Source organism: Nyctereutes procyonoides, unplaced genomic scaffold, assembly GCF_905146905.1.
Source record: "Nyctereutes procyonoides isolate TBG_1078 unplaced genomic scaffold, NYPRO_anot_genome, whole genome shotgun sequence".
Classification (NCBI taxonomy): Eukaryota; Metazoa; Chordata; class Mammalia; order Carnivora; family Canidae; genus Nyctereutes; species Nyctereutes procyonoides.
The window spans coordinates 48361494-48375870 of NW_026575052.1; the positions used below are offsets into that span (position 1 = coordinate 48361494).

The window sequence follows — 14377 nt, forward strand, 5'->3', positions numbered from 1 at the left end:
ACTGATGAGATGCTGAGTTTCTTTCTTTCTTTCTTTCTTTCTTTCTTTCTTTCTTTCTTTCTTTCTTTCTTTCTTTCTTTTTTTTTTTTTTTAAGATTTTATGTATTTAGGGATCCCTGGGTGGCGCAGTGGGTTTGGCGCCTGCCTTTGGCCCAGGGCGCGATCCTGGAGACCCGGGATCGAATCCCACATCGGGCTCCCGGTGCATGGAGCCTGCTTCTCCCTCTGCCTGTGTCTCTGCCTCTCTCTCTCTCTCTCTCTCTCTGTGATTATCATAAATAAATAAAAATTAAAAAAAAGATTTTATGTATTTATTTTGTATTTATTTACGTATTTATTTATTTATTTATTTATTTGAGAGAGAGCAAGAGCACGCAAGAGAGCATGAGCAGATAGGAGAGGGAGAAGCAGGCTCCCAGTTGAGCACGGAGCCTGATGCAGGGCTCCATTCCAGGACCCTGAGATCATGACCGGAGCCAAAGGCAGACACCCAACTGACTGAACCACTCAGGTGTCCCAGGACACTGAGTTTCTAGCAGGATATATTTATGTGGTTCACAGTCATCCCCGCATATGATGAATTACTGCAAACCCTCCAGAACTCCCAAGAATACTCCTATACCCACCTACCAGTTCCCTACACCACCTCAGCAGGTGAGACCACATGAACATGTCCTACATTGCCCAACATTGAAGTATGTAGTAGGGAGGAAAGAGAAAGGTTTAAAATGTACAGAGTTAGACACCAACCTAGGAGAAATGCTTCCAATTAGGAGACCTGTGTTTTTGTAAGTGGAGAATTCAGCTCCCATGGTCAAAAGGGAAATTCTCTTGTCAGAAATATACTTGATCATACAGTTATAATGCCCCCTAGTTTCTTTTTTCTTTTCTTTTCTTATTTTTTTAAGATTAATTCATTTATTTTTGAGAGAGAAAGAGAGTATGAGTGGGAGGTTGTAGAGGGAGAAGAGAGAATCTAAGGAGACTCCTCGCTGAGCATGGAGCCTGACATAGGGCTCCATCTCACAACCCCAAGACCACAACCCAAGCTAAAACCAAGCATCAGACGCTCAACCAACTGCACTACCCAGGTGCCCCACTTTTTTCATTTTTGATGGAATCACACAATTTAGAATTTACCAAAATTCCTGTTTATGAGACACGAGCATGTAGTAATGCTACAAACAGTGTGTGGGTCTATGTGAATTCACCTATTTTTGCATCTGAACCATTAATAATAAAAGACAAATTTTGGCAGCCATCTCTTACTTGGCATCATGGCTATCCTCAGACCTCTGGTGAAGCCCACGATTGTTAAAAAGAGGACCAAGAAGTTCATCCAGCACCAGTCAGATGTCAAAATGAAGCACAAGTGGTGGAAACCCAGAGGTACTAGCTGTAGGGTGCACAGAAGATTCAAGGGCCAGATCTTGATGCCCAACAGTGGTTACGTGAGCAACAAGAAAGCAAAGTGCATGCTGTCCAGTGGCTTCCAGAAGTTCCTAGTCCATGAGGTCAAGGAGCCTATAGTGTTGCTCACAATGTCTCTCTCCTCCAAGAGCTGCAAAGCCATTGTGGGAGGAACTGCCTAGGTGGCCATCAGAATCGCCAATCCTAATGCCAGGCTGCACAGTGAAAAAAATGAATAGACAGCTGATATGCGTGTCATATGTGTGTTAATAAAACCAGAAGATTATAAAAAAAAAAGACAAATTTTGATCAACCATGCTAGAAAAAAGGATGAATTTTCTTTTATTCTCTCTACAGAAAACTATTTTAGAAAATTATTGTCGGGCAGCCCTGGTGGTGCTGCGGTTTAGCGCCGCCTGCAGCCCAGGGCGTGATCCTGGAGACCCTGGATTGAGTCCCACATCAGGCTCTCTGTATGATGCCTGCTTCTCCCTCTGCCTGTGTCTCTGCCTCTCTCTCTCTCTCTCTATGAATAAATAAATAAAATCTTAAAAAAAAAAGAAAGAAAATTATTGTCATATGAAGAAATGATCAAAGAATATGAAGCTAGAAAATGTAGGGTAAAAAGGATAATAGAGGTGTGTCAGGCGGTTGATTAAGAAAAATGTTATTCTTTGGGATTTTATAGTGTTTGAGGTATTTGTTAGTTTTTAAAATATATAAATTATTAGAGCTCTTTATTTTTTTTCTACTTTTAAAAATTGTAAGCATAGCTGACATACAATACTATATTTTTTCCCTCTAAATTAATTATTTACATTCTTTTTTTTTTTTTTTAAAGATTTTATTTATTCATGAGAGACACAGAGAGCGAGGCAGAGATATAGGCAGAGGGATAAGCAGGTTCCTCACAGGGAGACCAATGCAGGACTTGATCCCCAGACTGGGATCACACCCTGAGCAGAAGGCAGAGGCTCAACCACTGAGACACCCAGGGGCTCCAGTCACTTGCATTCTTTTTTTTTTTTTTAAATTTTTATTTATTTTTTATGATAGTCACAGAGAGAGAGAGAAAGAGGCAGAGACATAGGCAGAGGGAGAAGCAGGCTCCATGCACCGGGAGCCCGACGTGGGATTCGATCCGGGGTCTCCAGAATCGCGCCCTGGGCCAAAGGCAGGCGCCAAACCGCTGCGCCACCCAGGGATCCCAGTCACTTGCATTCTTAATATCGGATTACTAATTTTTATTTTTCTCCTAAATTTTCTAATTTTTAAAAGATTTTGTTTATTTGAGAAAGAGAGAGAGAGAGAATGAGCAGGAGGAGGGGCAGAGGGAGAAGCAGACTCTGCGAAGCAGGGAGCCTGATATGGGTGGAGCTTGATCCCAGGACCCCAGGATCATGACCTGAGCCAAAGGCAGAGGCTTAACCAACTGAGCCATCCAGGAATCCCAAATTTTTTTAAAATATTTTTTATGTGTTTATTTGAGAAAGAGAATAAGCAAGGGGAGGGGCAGACAGAGGGAGAAGCAGGCTCTCAACTGAGCAGGGAGACTGACATGGGGCTCCATCCTAGGACCCCGAAATCATGACCTGGGCCAAAGGCAGATACTTAATCGACTGAGCCACCCAGCCGCCTCCATTCTTTCTCTTATTTTTTTAAAAAACATTTTATTTATTCATGATAAACAGAGAGAGAGAGAGAGAGAGGCAGAGACACAGGCAGAGGGAGAAGCAGGCTCCATGCAGGGAGCCCGACGTGGGACTCGATCCCGGGACTCCAGGATCACGCCCTGGGCCAAAGGCAGGTGCTAAACCGCTGAGCCACCCAGGGATCCTCTATTCTTTCTCTTAAAGACAAATTTCAAATCATACAAGCTTTGGACCCCTATAAAACCTTGGCCCTCCCCATCTCCTGAGCAGTTAGGATGTGTCAGGAACTCTGATAAATCCTTCTCTGTGGATTATTTAACTTAATCTTCAATCAACCCACAGAGGTAAACTAAGGCTTAGAGCATTTATTCCAAATAACAGAGCTCATTCTACAGAGTTATAGTGAGGATTCAAAACCACATAGCGTCTGGAGCAGTGCCCCCCACACAGAATAAGAACTTTTATGACCATCTGTGCTTTTCACCATGAGCTCAAGATTTCTCATATTTAAAAATGAAGGGGTAAAAAGAGATTTAAATATCTGTATGTGCACAGAGGACACAGGTAAAGATACCCAGACCACTGGTGATGGTGGCTGCCTCTCTGGAAAAGAACTGGGTGCAGCTTCACATTGTAAGCAACTTAACACATGACAGCACTTATCACAGTGCCCGGTATGTGGTAAGCGCCCAAAAATATTAGCTATTGCCATTAGCTATTGTTAGTGTCAATTACTTAAATAAATCAATTCTAAAAAATTAAAAGGTAGGCCCTGATGCCTAAAGTCCCTTCCAGCCGGATTTGGTGTTTGTTTTAGGTAATAGTTCCTAGCACATTCCAGTGCCAGTGGCTCTTTTTTTTTTTTTTTTAAAGGACCTCCTTTTCATTTTTTTTTAAAGGTTTATTTATTTATTCAGAGAGAGAGAGAGGAGAGGCAGAGACACAGGCAGAGTGAGAAGCAGGCTCCATACAGGAAGCCTGACGTGGGACTCAATCCCAGGTCTCCAGGATCACACCCCTGACCACAGGCGGCACTGGGGATGCCCAGTGCCAGTGGCTCTAATGCATTATTGTGTTTCATATCCCCTGCCTCTCTGTGAGGTAAGTACTATTCTCATTCCATTCTGCAAATATGGAAACAGAGGCACAGAGGCGTTAAACAATATAACCTAGGTCATATAGCCCATGAAGCACAGGATAGAGTGGTGATTCTAAAGGCCAAACAAGAGAATGTTTTCATTGGTTCCACACCTGGTATAACATGTGGGTGCCCCAGCATCTTTCACTCTTAATAAGCACATCTCCAGTGAAATTCATGTATAGTAGGACAATCATCAAGGAGCCTAGTGTGGGGCATCTGCTGTCACTGCAGATGTGAAGGAGGCAGAAAAGCCCTACAGGGCTTATTAACGGCTAGAAATTCAGAAGGAAGGCAGTCAGAGAAGGATAAGGAAGGAAGGAAATGTAGGAAGCGTCTACACTGAGTCTGACAATGGACTTGACGGTTCTCCAGCCACCATCCCAACACTATGAAAGGGAGTCCATATCATCTTCATGCCCATTTCTAAGCTGAGCAGACAAGCTGAGAGTTCAAGAAGTCCCTTGGTGGTGGGGCCTTGGAAAACCCAGGCCCGGGGCCTCATTGCTCTCTGATAGCGAAGGGCATCTCCCAGCTTGCCTTCCTTCCTCTGCTCCTCCAGGCTTTCCTCAGCTTGCACAGCCTAAAGCAAATATTCTATACAGCACAGATGACCTCAGCAGGGCTCAGTGGTTTCTATCCTGTTGGAAAAACCTCTGGGGATAGGAGATCCTATGAGTCGGTTTGCCAAAGCAGGGACTCTGCCATAAGGAGAGAGGTGGGTGAGCCCATGAGTTCTGCTGCATATAAGGCAATGGACCCAGGAGCCTCCAGGCACCTTGAGGGATAAAGCTCTTTTGGAATCTCTACACCATTCAGGAGCACTGGGCACATACCGTCCAAACACTTGCCACCTTGGCCTTTGTCTGATCTTTAAGTGCAGCTCTGAGCTTCGCCTGCCTTGCACGTAGGAATGTAATGGTCTACATAAGGGATGACTTATGACCTCTGGCTACACAAGTCATAAGTCTGGATGACTGTGGACTTCTAGCTACAACCACCTAATAAAAGTCTTGTCACATCATAGCCGTGTGACCTTGAGCAAGTCATTTGACCTCTTGGATTCAGTTTCCTTATCTGTATAATGAAGATTACAAATAAACAAATGTTTCCATACAATGAAGGCTGACCCTTAGCCCAGCCAAGACTGCAAGTGCCTTGAAGAGATTCTGATTCACCTTGGCATTTCCTTCCAGGTGCCTTCCTAACAAGGCACCTTACTCCACAGAAGGGGCTCAGCACAGTTTGCTAATTTAAGGCAGAACTGGGTAGTGCAAAACAGTATGTGTTAGGAGCCATTCAGAGCTGGATTCAAATCCTACCTCTGCCACTAACTTCCTATTAGGAGGCTTTCAGAGCTTGGTCATCACTCATAACTGCAGCTCTGGGGCCCGTATGTTGCAAAACTCTAGTTTCTCATAGTGTTTTCACTGAGCGAGGCACACAGGAACCCTGGCTACTTCAAAGACGGGTGGGGGATTGGGATTCAAGGCCATAGTGAATGGAAAGAGGGCTAGCATAGGCTTGGCTCTGAGTGAGGGCAGATCAACATGGTTTAGGAAAAGGATAAATCAAAAGAGGATGCTTGGGCACTTGGGTGGCTCAGTAGGTTCAGTGTCTTCCTTCAGCTCATGTCCTGACCGGAGGACCCTGGGACTGAGCCCCCCATGGATCTGCTAGCTCAGCAGGAAGTCTGCTTCTCCCTCTGCCCTTCCTCCTCACACTCATGCCCTCTCTCTAGCTCTGCTCTCTCTCTCTCAAATAAATAAAATATTTAAAAACTCACCCACAAAAAAAAAAAAAAAAAAAAACTCACCCACACAAATGAAGATGCTAAACTAATGTAACAGCCAGACTAGGTCCACAACATGCTATTTGAAAGCTCAAAGAATTTTGCTAAAGGCAAAGATAATACCACAAATTTGTATTTTCAGAGACTCACTCCTTCTCTGATTGTTACAGGAAAGATTTTATGAGCCTTGTTTTTTTTTTTCCCCTCCATGATAAGTGTGGAAATGATTCCATTAGCAAAGATATATGAATTTTTAACAATCCCCCCACCAAAAATATGGTCTCTTCACATAAATGAATCTTCATCTTCATTTCATATTGATAAGCTGCAGAGTTGACATAAACAATGGGTTTTGTTTTTCCCTTAAAACTGTCTTATTATTCTAAGGACTCAATGCTGTCTGCAAACACTTTTAAGAGACTCAGGGCTGGGATCCCTGAGTGGCGCAGCGGTTTGGCGACTGCCTTTGGCCCAGGGCGCGATCCTGGAGACCCGGGATCGAATCCCATATCGGGCTCCTGGTGCATGGAGCCTGCTTCTCCCTCTGCCTGTGTCTCTGCCTCTCTCTCTCTCTGTGTGACTATCATAAATAAATTAAAAAAAAAAAAAAAAAAGAGACTCAGGGCTTTCTACTGTGAAAGAAAAATGTGCAGTGATCATTGCTTGGATTTAAAAAAGGTGTTTCTGGCAGCACAACACTTCTCTGAACAGAGGCTGAATGGCTGCATTAAATCCCAAAGATTTACAGGAGGAACTTGAGCCAACATCTCCATCCTGGGCCAACAAGACAAAACAAAAACAAAACAAACAAACAAAAACAAAAACCAAAAAAAAACAAAAAAAAAAACCCACACCTTGTACCTGGGAAAGTTTTTTTTTTTAAGATTTATTTATTTATTTTAGAAAGAGACAGAGCATGAGTGGGAGGGGCAGAGAGAGAGGGAGAGAAAATCTCAAGCAGAGTTCCTGCTGAGCACAGAGTCCAAAAGGGGGCTCAATCTCAAGACCCTGAGATCACGACCTGAGTGGAAACCAAGACTCAGATGCCCAACCAACTGCACTACCCTAAGAGACCCCATACCTGGGTAGTTTTTAAGGAACAATTTTCTGGTTTTCCCTGCCAGCAACTCTGTCCTTCTTTAGAAATCATTTTCTCCACGGGCACCTCGATGGCTCAATGGTTGAGTGTCTGCCTTAGGCTCAAGTCGTGATCCCAGAGTCTTGGGTTTGAGTTCAGCATCAGGCTCCTTGCGCAAGGAGTCTATTTCTCCTTCTGCCTAGGTCTCTGCCCCTCCCTGTGTGTCTCTCATGAATAAATAAATAAAATCCTTTTCTTTTTTAAAAAAATTCTACCCATTTATTCATGAGACACACACACACACACACACACAGAGAGAGAGAGAGAGAGAGAGAGAGGCAGAGACACAGGCAGAGGGAGAAGCAGGCTCCATGCAGGGAGCCCAACATGGGACTCGATCCCGGGTCTACAGGATCAGGCTGAAGGCGGTGCAAAACCGCTGAGCCACCCGGGCTGCCCAATAAATAAAATCTTAAAAAAAAAGAAAGAAAGAAAGAAATCATTTCCTCCGTGGGGCTAGCCTTGTAGTACCAACTGTGGCTACCCTGGATGTGCATATGTGGGTTTTCTCGGGGAGGAACCCCTGTATCAGGAAGAAAGGTAGTCTGGAGGAGACAGCCAGAGGAGGAAAAACCAACATCAGGCTGATGGAGGGGAAAGGCACAGGAGTCAGAATGCCAACACCCTGTTCTGCATCTTGCTACTTCAGAGCTATGCTTTGGCAAGTCCTTTGACGTCTGTGAGACGCAGATTCCTTTTCTGTAAAATGCGGATAGAAACTCCTCTTCCACCTACCTCAAGAGGATGGCTTCTTCCCCACCACCCTCACCTGAGCAGACAGCTGCCGCCACCCTGACTCAGTCCCCACACCAATTCATGTGGCTAAAATGGAGAGCGAGTAATGCAGGGACTGCTGACCCAAGTGTCCAGCATGAGAGCGAGTGGAGTTCCATGCGCTCCTCCCACCTGCCCCCTGCTGCAGTCTGTTCCTGCTTCCCACAGCCCAGTCCTCCGCCCTCCACACTGTGCCCTTTACTACTACAGCTGTGCAGCAGCCCTTAGCTGATGCTCTTGCCCACAAATGCCCAAAAGGAGAAAATGGTCCCACCGTGCTACAGCAGGAAATCTTAGGTTCCTATTTTAATCAGCAATTAGGAAGACTATAAAGGAACTTTGGGAGGGGCACCCGGGTGGCTCAGTCAGTTGAGTGTCTGCCTTCGGCTCAGGTCCTAGTCTAGGGGTCCTGGCATGGAGCCCCCCCATCAGGCTCCCTGCTCACTAGGGAGTCTGCTTCTCCCTCTCCCTGCCACTCCCCCTGTTTATGCTCTCTCAAATAAATATAAAATATTTTTTAAAAAAAGGAACTTGGGGAAATGTCTATAATGCGGAATGTAAAACACAATTAATTTGGTGGAAAATATGTAAGCATTTAGCACAATCCTGGTCCGGGAGAGCCAATTCACAGTATGTGCATATGTGCATATGTGCAACGATAAAGAGGAGAATGCATAGCAGGCAAAAAGGGCAGGGTCCTTCTAGAGATAAGACAGGGTGGTGGTGGTGGCGGGTGTTTTCACTTAAGACAGTGATAGTATCTTAAAATATACAAACATAAATGGGGCTTTGGACTAGAATAATACATCAACCCTGCCCTTCTCACTCTTGCTGGGTAGTACAGCTCCTCTGAGGTCTGCTTTTGGAACTATTTACATAAAAATCAGAAAAATCCAAAGCTTTAGTAGCTTCCCCACCCCAAGCTCAGGCAACTCTTCAGTCCCCTCTGTTATCTGTTTTCTAGAAATATTCTACATCCAGTGGGACAGGGAGTGATAAGGAAGCTAGGCTGGAGGCTGAAGGGCAGATGCATAATTGGAGAACACAGTAATTAGGGCTTTGGATAAATGCTTAGAGGTATTCTCAGAACTTTTGCACCTTCGTCCCAGAACCCCCAGACACCCTTCAGCAAACTATGAAGCTGTCCAGTAGGGTACATCTAGCACTGCATCTAGCACTGCAGCCTGGGTTTAAGACCCAAGCCCAAGCAGGACCGTTTGCAGCAGGCGGGGTGTGTTCAATCAGAGGCGGATGACTGGGGCCAGCTTGATTTGTTCCTAGACAGTCATCGGTGGAGACAGGCTCAATTATTTTCATTATATGGAGTCAACAGCAACAGGACAAATAATGGGTCTGAGCCAGAGAAGCAAAGGTTAAAGGGAGGGGAAGAGAGTGAACCAAGGGGGGCCCCTGTGAGGCCCGCCATGCCCAGTGAACCATGACGCGGGGAGGGGTGAGCAACGGCGGCAGGAAGACATCAGATACTTGGCTGGCCCTGCTCTGCTGGTCCCAGCACAAACTCCTAGAAGGCCAAGATGGCACCTACTGGGTGACTGACTCCAGAAACCTTGGGTGGAAGGAACTTCAGCAAGACCTCATGGAAGTGGTCCAGCATTGACAGATGCACAACCTGGGCACCCTCTCACCCCCTCACCCTTACCCAGCTGTTCCCTTTTCCGCTGCAGTGATGACAACTCACTTTTCCGAGAGCCTCCAGCCGCCAGGCACTGGCCTAAATGCTTGGCACACACCATCTAATTTCACTTTCCAACAACCCATGAGTTATGGACTGATACATATGAGGAAACTAAGGGTTACGGCAGGTCATGTGCCTTGCCCAAGCTGGTTAAGTGGCAGAACCACCAAACCCAGACCTGTCTGACCCCAGGACCCAAGCTCTCAACCCCCACACACTTTCTTCTCCTTTTTTCTCCTCTTTATGTCAAAGGCCTTCTACCCTCTCCTTCACCCCATATCAGACACTGTATCTTCTGGAGGTTTGGGGGCTCCTCAGTAGGCTAACGTCAGAAGAATAAAGCCCCTCAGATGGAGGAGTTACTGTTTCTGAGATTTCTCAAGAACAGGAAACTTCCCGGGCTGCCTGCAATAAATCCAAGCCTTCCTTCCTTTGTGATTTCACCCCGGGAACAACACTCCAGGATGACTCATCTCCAGGCGGCAGGAGATCTCCTCTGGAGACTGGAGGTGACCTTGGCCAGGCACTCACATCCTGTGCCTGTTTTCCCGTTTGTCAAGCGGGCAGCCCCTGCCCCCCTGCCCAACTTATTGTGGAGAATCGGGGTTAACACCAAGCATGTGGAAAATAATTTTTAAGACAGAAGGCAAAAATCGACCAGCCTCAAACTCCCATCTACACTCCACATACCAAACCCCGACCTAAACCCTCTGTGGTCCTAATTCTGCCACAAGGGCTCACCTGCACTTTTGCATTCCTGGTGGATGGGCAAATCGTGATTACTGGAAGAGGGGAGCGGGACACAGATAATAACTCTTCCCTTTCACTGTCCCTTCAGCTCCCCGTCACCTTATCATAAGCAAGTAGTGCTGAAAAGAGCAAGCACTCACAGAGCCCTAATTAGGTATGTGTTTTATATATTTTTTATAACTTATTATGTTATTTATTTATTATGTATTTATTATTTACATGCGTATGGTTTTTGCCTCATTTAATCCCTTTAAAAGTATCTACGACTAGCCCTACTGTGCAGATGAGAAAAATAAGTTTCAGACCAGCTGATTACAGAAACATAAAGGGCCGCCTTCTTCTTCAGGTTTTAATTTTTTTTAAGATTTTATTTATTTATTCATGAGAGACACACAGAGAGAGGCAGAGACAAGGCAGAGGGAGAAGCAGGCTCCATGCAGGGAGCCCGATGTGGGACTCCAACCTGGGACTCCAGGATCACACCCTGAGCGGAAGTAGCACTCAACTGCTGAGCCACCAGGCGTCCCACCTCTTCAGGTTTTAAAAATGACCAGCCCCAGCACTCTCCTAGCCACCTTCCCCACTTAATTTTTCTTCCATTCTTACGCTCTTCAGTGACAAATTCACCACCCTGCCAGTCCTCCTCCCCCAGTGCTGCTAAATTCACATGGATGGAGATTTTTTTCAGGATCCTGTGCCACTATTGTGTCCCGTAACCGCCTACAACAAGGCCTGACACACACTAGATAGTCAATAAATACTAATCAAACATATGAACTTGGCCAAAAATTCTCATCAGTGATTTTCAACTCTTCTTTCTACTAGATTGTAAACTCAGACAGCATTTTGTCCATCGTAGTCCTGCCTACCCCTCACCCCTATCAGTCTATGATGACACTTTAAAGGGAGTAAAATATTCAATAACAATTTGGGAACACGATTTAACCCTATTGGTTTTGAAATGGAATGTGTTGGGGGTGGTCTGCTATTTGGGGAATTTGTTCTGTTCCTCACAAGAAAAAGGATGCTTCATGGAAAGCTGAGCAGGACTGTAAGAAGCGTGGTACTTCCACTTGGTGGCCCCTGCGCCAGGATGCTGATGGACAGGTGGGTTCCACACCCGGATGGCAAGATACCCTCCTTGGTTCTTCTTTGCCTCATTCCAGACTCAACTTCCCCAGGCTGTGGAAAAGGGTTCAGTATATGGCTTCCTAAACTCTGCTGAGCAGCAGGCTAAGCGGGTGTTGGAAATGATACAGAAAAAAAAAGACAAAAAAAAAAAAAAAGAATCTAATTAAGCAGAGTAGGTGATAGTGTCAGGAAGAAAAAGCAAGCAAGTGGCAATTTGGATATCTGCCTGCAAATAAAAGACAAGACTGTCGTTTCTCCTCTGGCTCCTGTTTGCCCTATAAATCTCAACTCACTAATCCAAGTGTTTTAATTATCGCTGTATAATACAACATGCTGCGTTGAGCCCATCATGGGGAAATTAAAACGAAGGTGGGGGGTGGAGGGATCCAGGCTACCCCATTCTCCCATTTCTCTTGTTTACGCTAATCTGGAGGTGTTTTTCCCCCTTCTGCCATAAACACTACATGGGGTTTTCCAGCATCAAACATATTGCCTTCCCCTCACAAAAAAGGAACTTCAGGCCCTCAGCTCTTTCCCCAACACCAGGCAACCTAGGGGCCAGGGGTCATGGCCACCGTTGACACTTAATCCCCAAGAAATCACAACAACTAGGTCATCAATTAAACGTGAGCTCCAAAAGAAGAGTCCCTGAGTGGGAAGCAGCATGAAGGTTAAGACCAGCATTTGAGGGATCCCTGGGTGGCGCAGCGGTTTGGCGCCTGCCTTTGGCTCAGGGCGCGATCCTGGAGACCCGGGATCGAATCCCATATCGGGCTCCCGGTGCATGGAGCCTGCTTCTCCCTCTGCCTGTGTCTCTGCCTCTCTCTCTTTCTCTGTGTGTGACTATCATAAATAAATAAATTTAAAAAAAAAAAAAAAAGACCAGCATTTGAATTTCACCTTCACTACCTACTAGCTGTGTGGCCGTGGGCAAGTCACCAAACCTCTCTGAGTCTCAGCTTCTTCAAATAAGATACAGCAAGAACACAAGGATAAAATAACACAATGCATTTACCACAGGGCCTGACACATGGTAAGTGCTATGCAACACACGCCCATCTCCTGGTCCTTATCTTTGCCAGTCCAACCACCTATAGCAAACTTCACAAGGCAGTGTGGCTCACTCTCCCCCTTCCTTCTCAAGTGCCACTTTATCAGTGGGCCTTCCCTTACGACCCTAAATAAAACACTACCCCTCATATACTCACGGCATTCTCCCCTAATGTTCTTTATTTTATTTACCACAAAGTGGTATGACACTAGCTGACATTTTACATATCCATGTGTTTAATATTTTTTGTTCTCCACCTAAAAGGTAAATCCCAAGAAGACAGAGCTTTTGTTTCGTTCTTTGCAGTATCTCCAGTCATATAGCAGAGGTGCTTGGCATATAGTAGACGTTTAATAAATATTAACTGAATGAGTAAACAGAAACTATTCTTTGGATGAGGACGACTGGAAGAGCCTCAGAGACAAGTAGGCCAAAGTTTTGCACAGCCTAGGAAACAGAGACCAAGAGGCATCAGGTGACCTACCCTCTGGCTCCTTCTTCTCCAGAATTGAGTGATGGGTAGAGGCTGAAGGACTACTGTTGCCCTGCTCTGCTTTAAGCCAGCCTGCCCAGAACAACTCGGCATGTTGGTGCCCTGCGTTTCTCATCTAGGGAATGGAAATAATTAAGCAGATGGCTCTCCCTCCCAAGTGCTCAGGACCCGGATGCCCCTGTGACTGGCAATCTATAAAAGCAAAAAAGACAGGTGGAGATACTGCAGCGACACTGGAAATCCATCAACAAATGTGCTCAGAGTTGAATAACTGCAAGACAGCTGCAGCACAGAGGAGCCAAAGGCCACTGCATTTCCCTCTCAAAATCACCTTGGCTTTCTGCACTGACTGAAGGAAAGCACTGTAGTCCCATTTCTGGGGCGCCAGATAACTGGTGCTTCCTCTGGCACAGACACAAGAGACCCTGTGCAGAGGGATGCGAAACCCAGCTACCTACCATTCCTAGGTGTACGGCCTCTCTGGTCCTGACTTTCCATCCACTAGGACCTTTTTAGGATCAAATGAGAAAGCACATAGATAGCCCCTGGAACAGTCCGTGGGCACACAGCAGGCCCATGACAACATTATAGTTACGTGACATTGATGATACCTGGAGTCAAACTCAACTTTCTATCACCCCATCCCCATCCACTTAGAATTAAGGGTCTTGCACATGAAGGCGGCTATTCAGCCTTAGGAATCCAGTACTAGATTTTTTCTTTTTTTTTTTAAGTTTCCGTGTTCCTGGTCAGGTAGAACGGAAAAAACTCAGACTCCATAAGTCCCCCTCTTCATCTAAGCACTCAGGATTTCATCAGGCCCCAAAAGGGAAGATTCCAGCCCGAGAGTGTGAGTCACTCAGGTGCTCCTTCAGCAGAGGGTGAGATTTGGCCTAGAGTTCCCAGGGGAAGTTGAGGCGACAAAGGATCCAACAAGAGCATCCTGTGCTCCCGTCCCTACCCGTTCTCCTAACCAAATAATCAATTTTCAAGTACTAAGGAAAGACACCACCAGTAATCAGATAGTGGTCACTAAATAAGTCCTGTCACTGCTGGTCCAACTCCTCAACCTCTCTGAACCTCAGCATCCTCATCTGTACTAAGGGACTAAGGGAGCAGCAAGGTCTATGGGGCTACTGTAAGGATGAAAGGAGAGAATGCACAGGCCTGGGGTATTAACTGCTGCTTTGAATATTCAAGCCAAGAACCCCAGTGCAGCCAATGCTGAATCGGAAACATTAATTGCTCCAAAAGAACATTCTGTACAGCAAAAGAAGCCTCCCAAAGCACCACAGACCAGATTTGACCACTCCGCCATGGACTGCAGTTTGGAAGCAAACGTTAACTGCACC

General features: G+C 45.7%; 1 protein-coding gene and 1 long non-coding RNA gene across 2 annotated transcripts in view; one reads left to right on the forward strand and one right to left on the reverse strand.

Moving 5' to 3' along the window:
• Positions 1-1277: 1277 nt before the first annotated feature.
• On the forward strand, positions 1278-1592 carry LOC129514273 (putative 60S ribosomal protein L32'). Its single transcript, XM_055332917.1, has one exon. The coding sequence runs from the start codon at positions 1278-1280 to the stop codon at positions 1590-1592; it is 315 nt and encodes a 104-aa protein (XP_055188892.1).
• Positions 1593-11512: 9920 nt separating this feature from the next.
• The window catches only part of LOC129513323 (uncharacterized), a 34307-nt gene continuing 31442 nt past the window's right edge, over positions 11513-14377 (reverse strand). Inside the window, exon 3 of the long non-coding RNA XR_008665227.1 lies at positions 11513-11583. This is a non-coding gene — a long non-coding RNA (uncharacterized LOC129513323). The remainder of the gene's footprint in view (positions 11584-14377) is intronic.

Bases quoted from the DNA above. Each gene is read 5' to 3' on its own strand.
- LOC129514273 (XM_055332917.1), top strand. From the start codon at position 1,278: ATGGCTATCCTCAGACCTCTGGTGAAGCCCACGATTGTTAAAAAGAGG.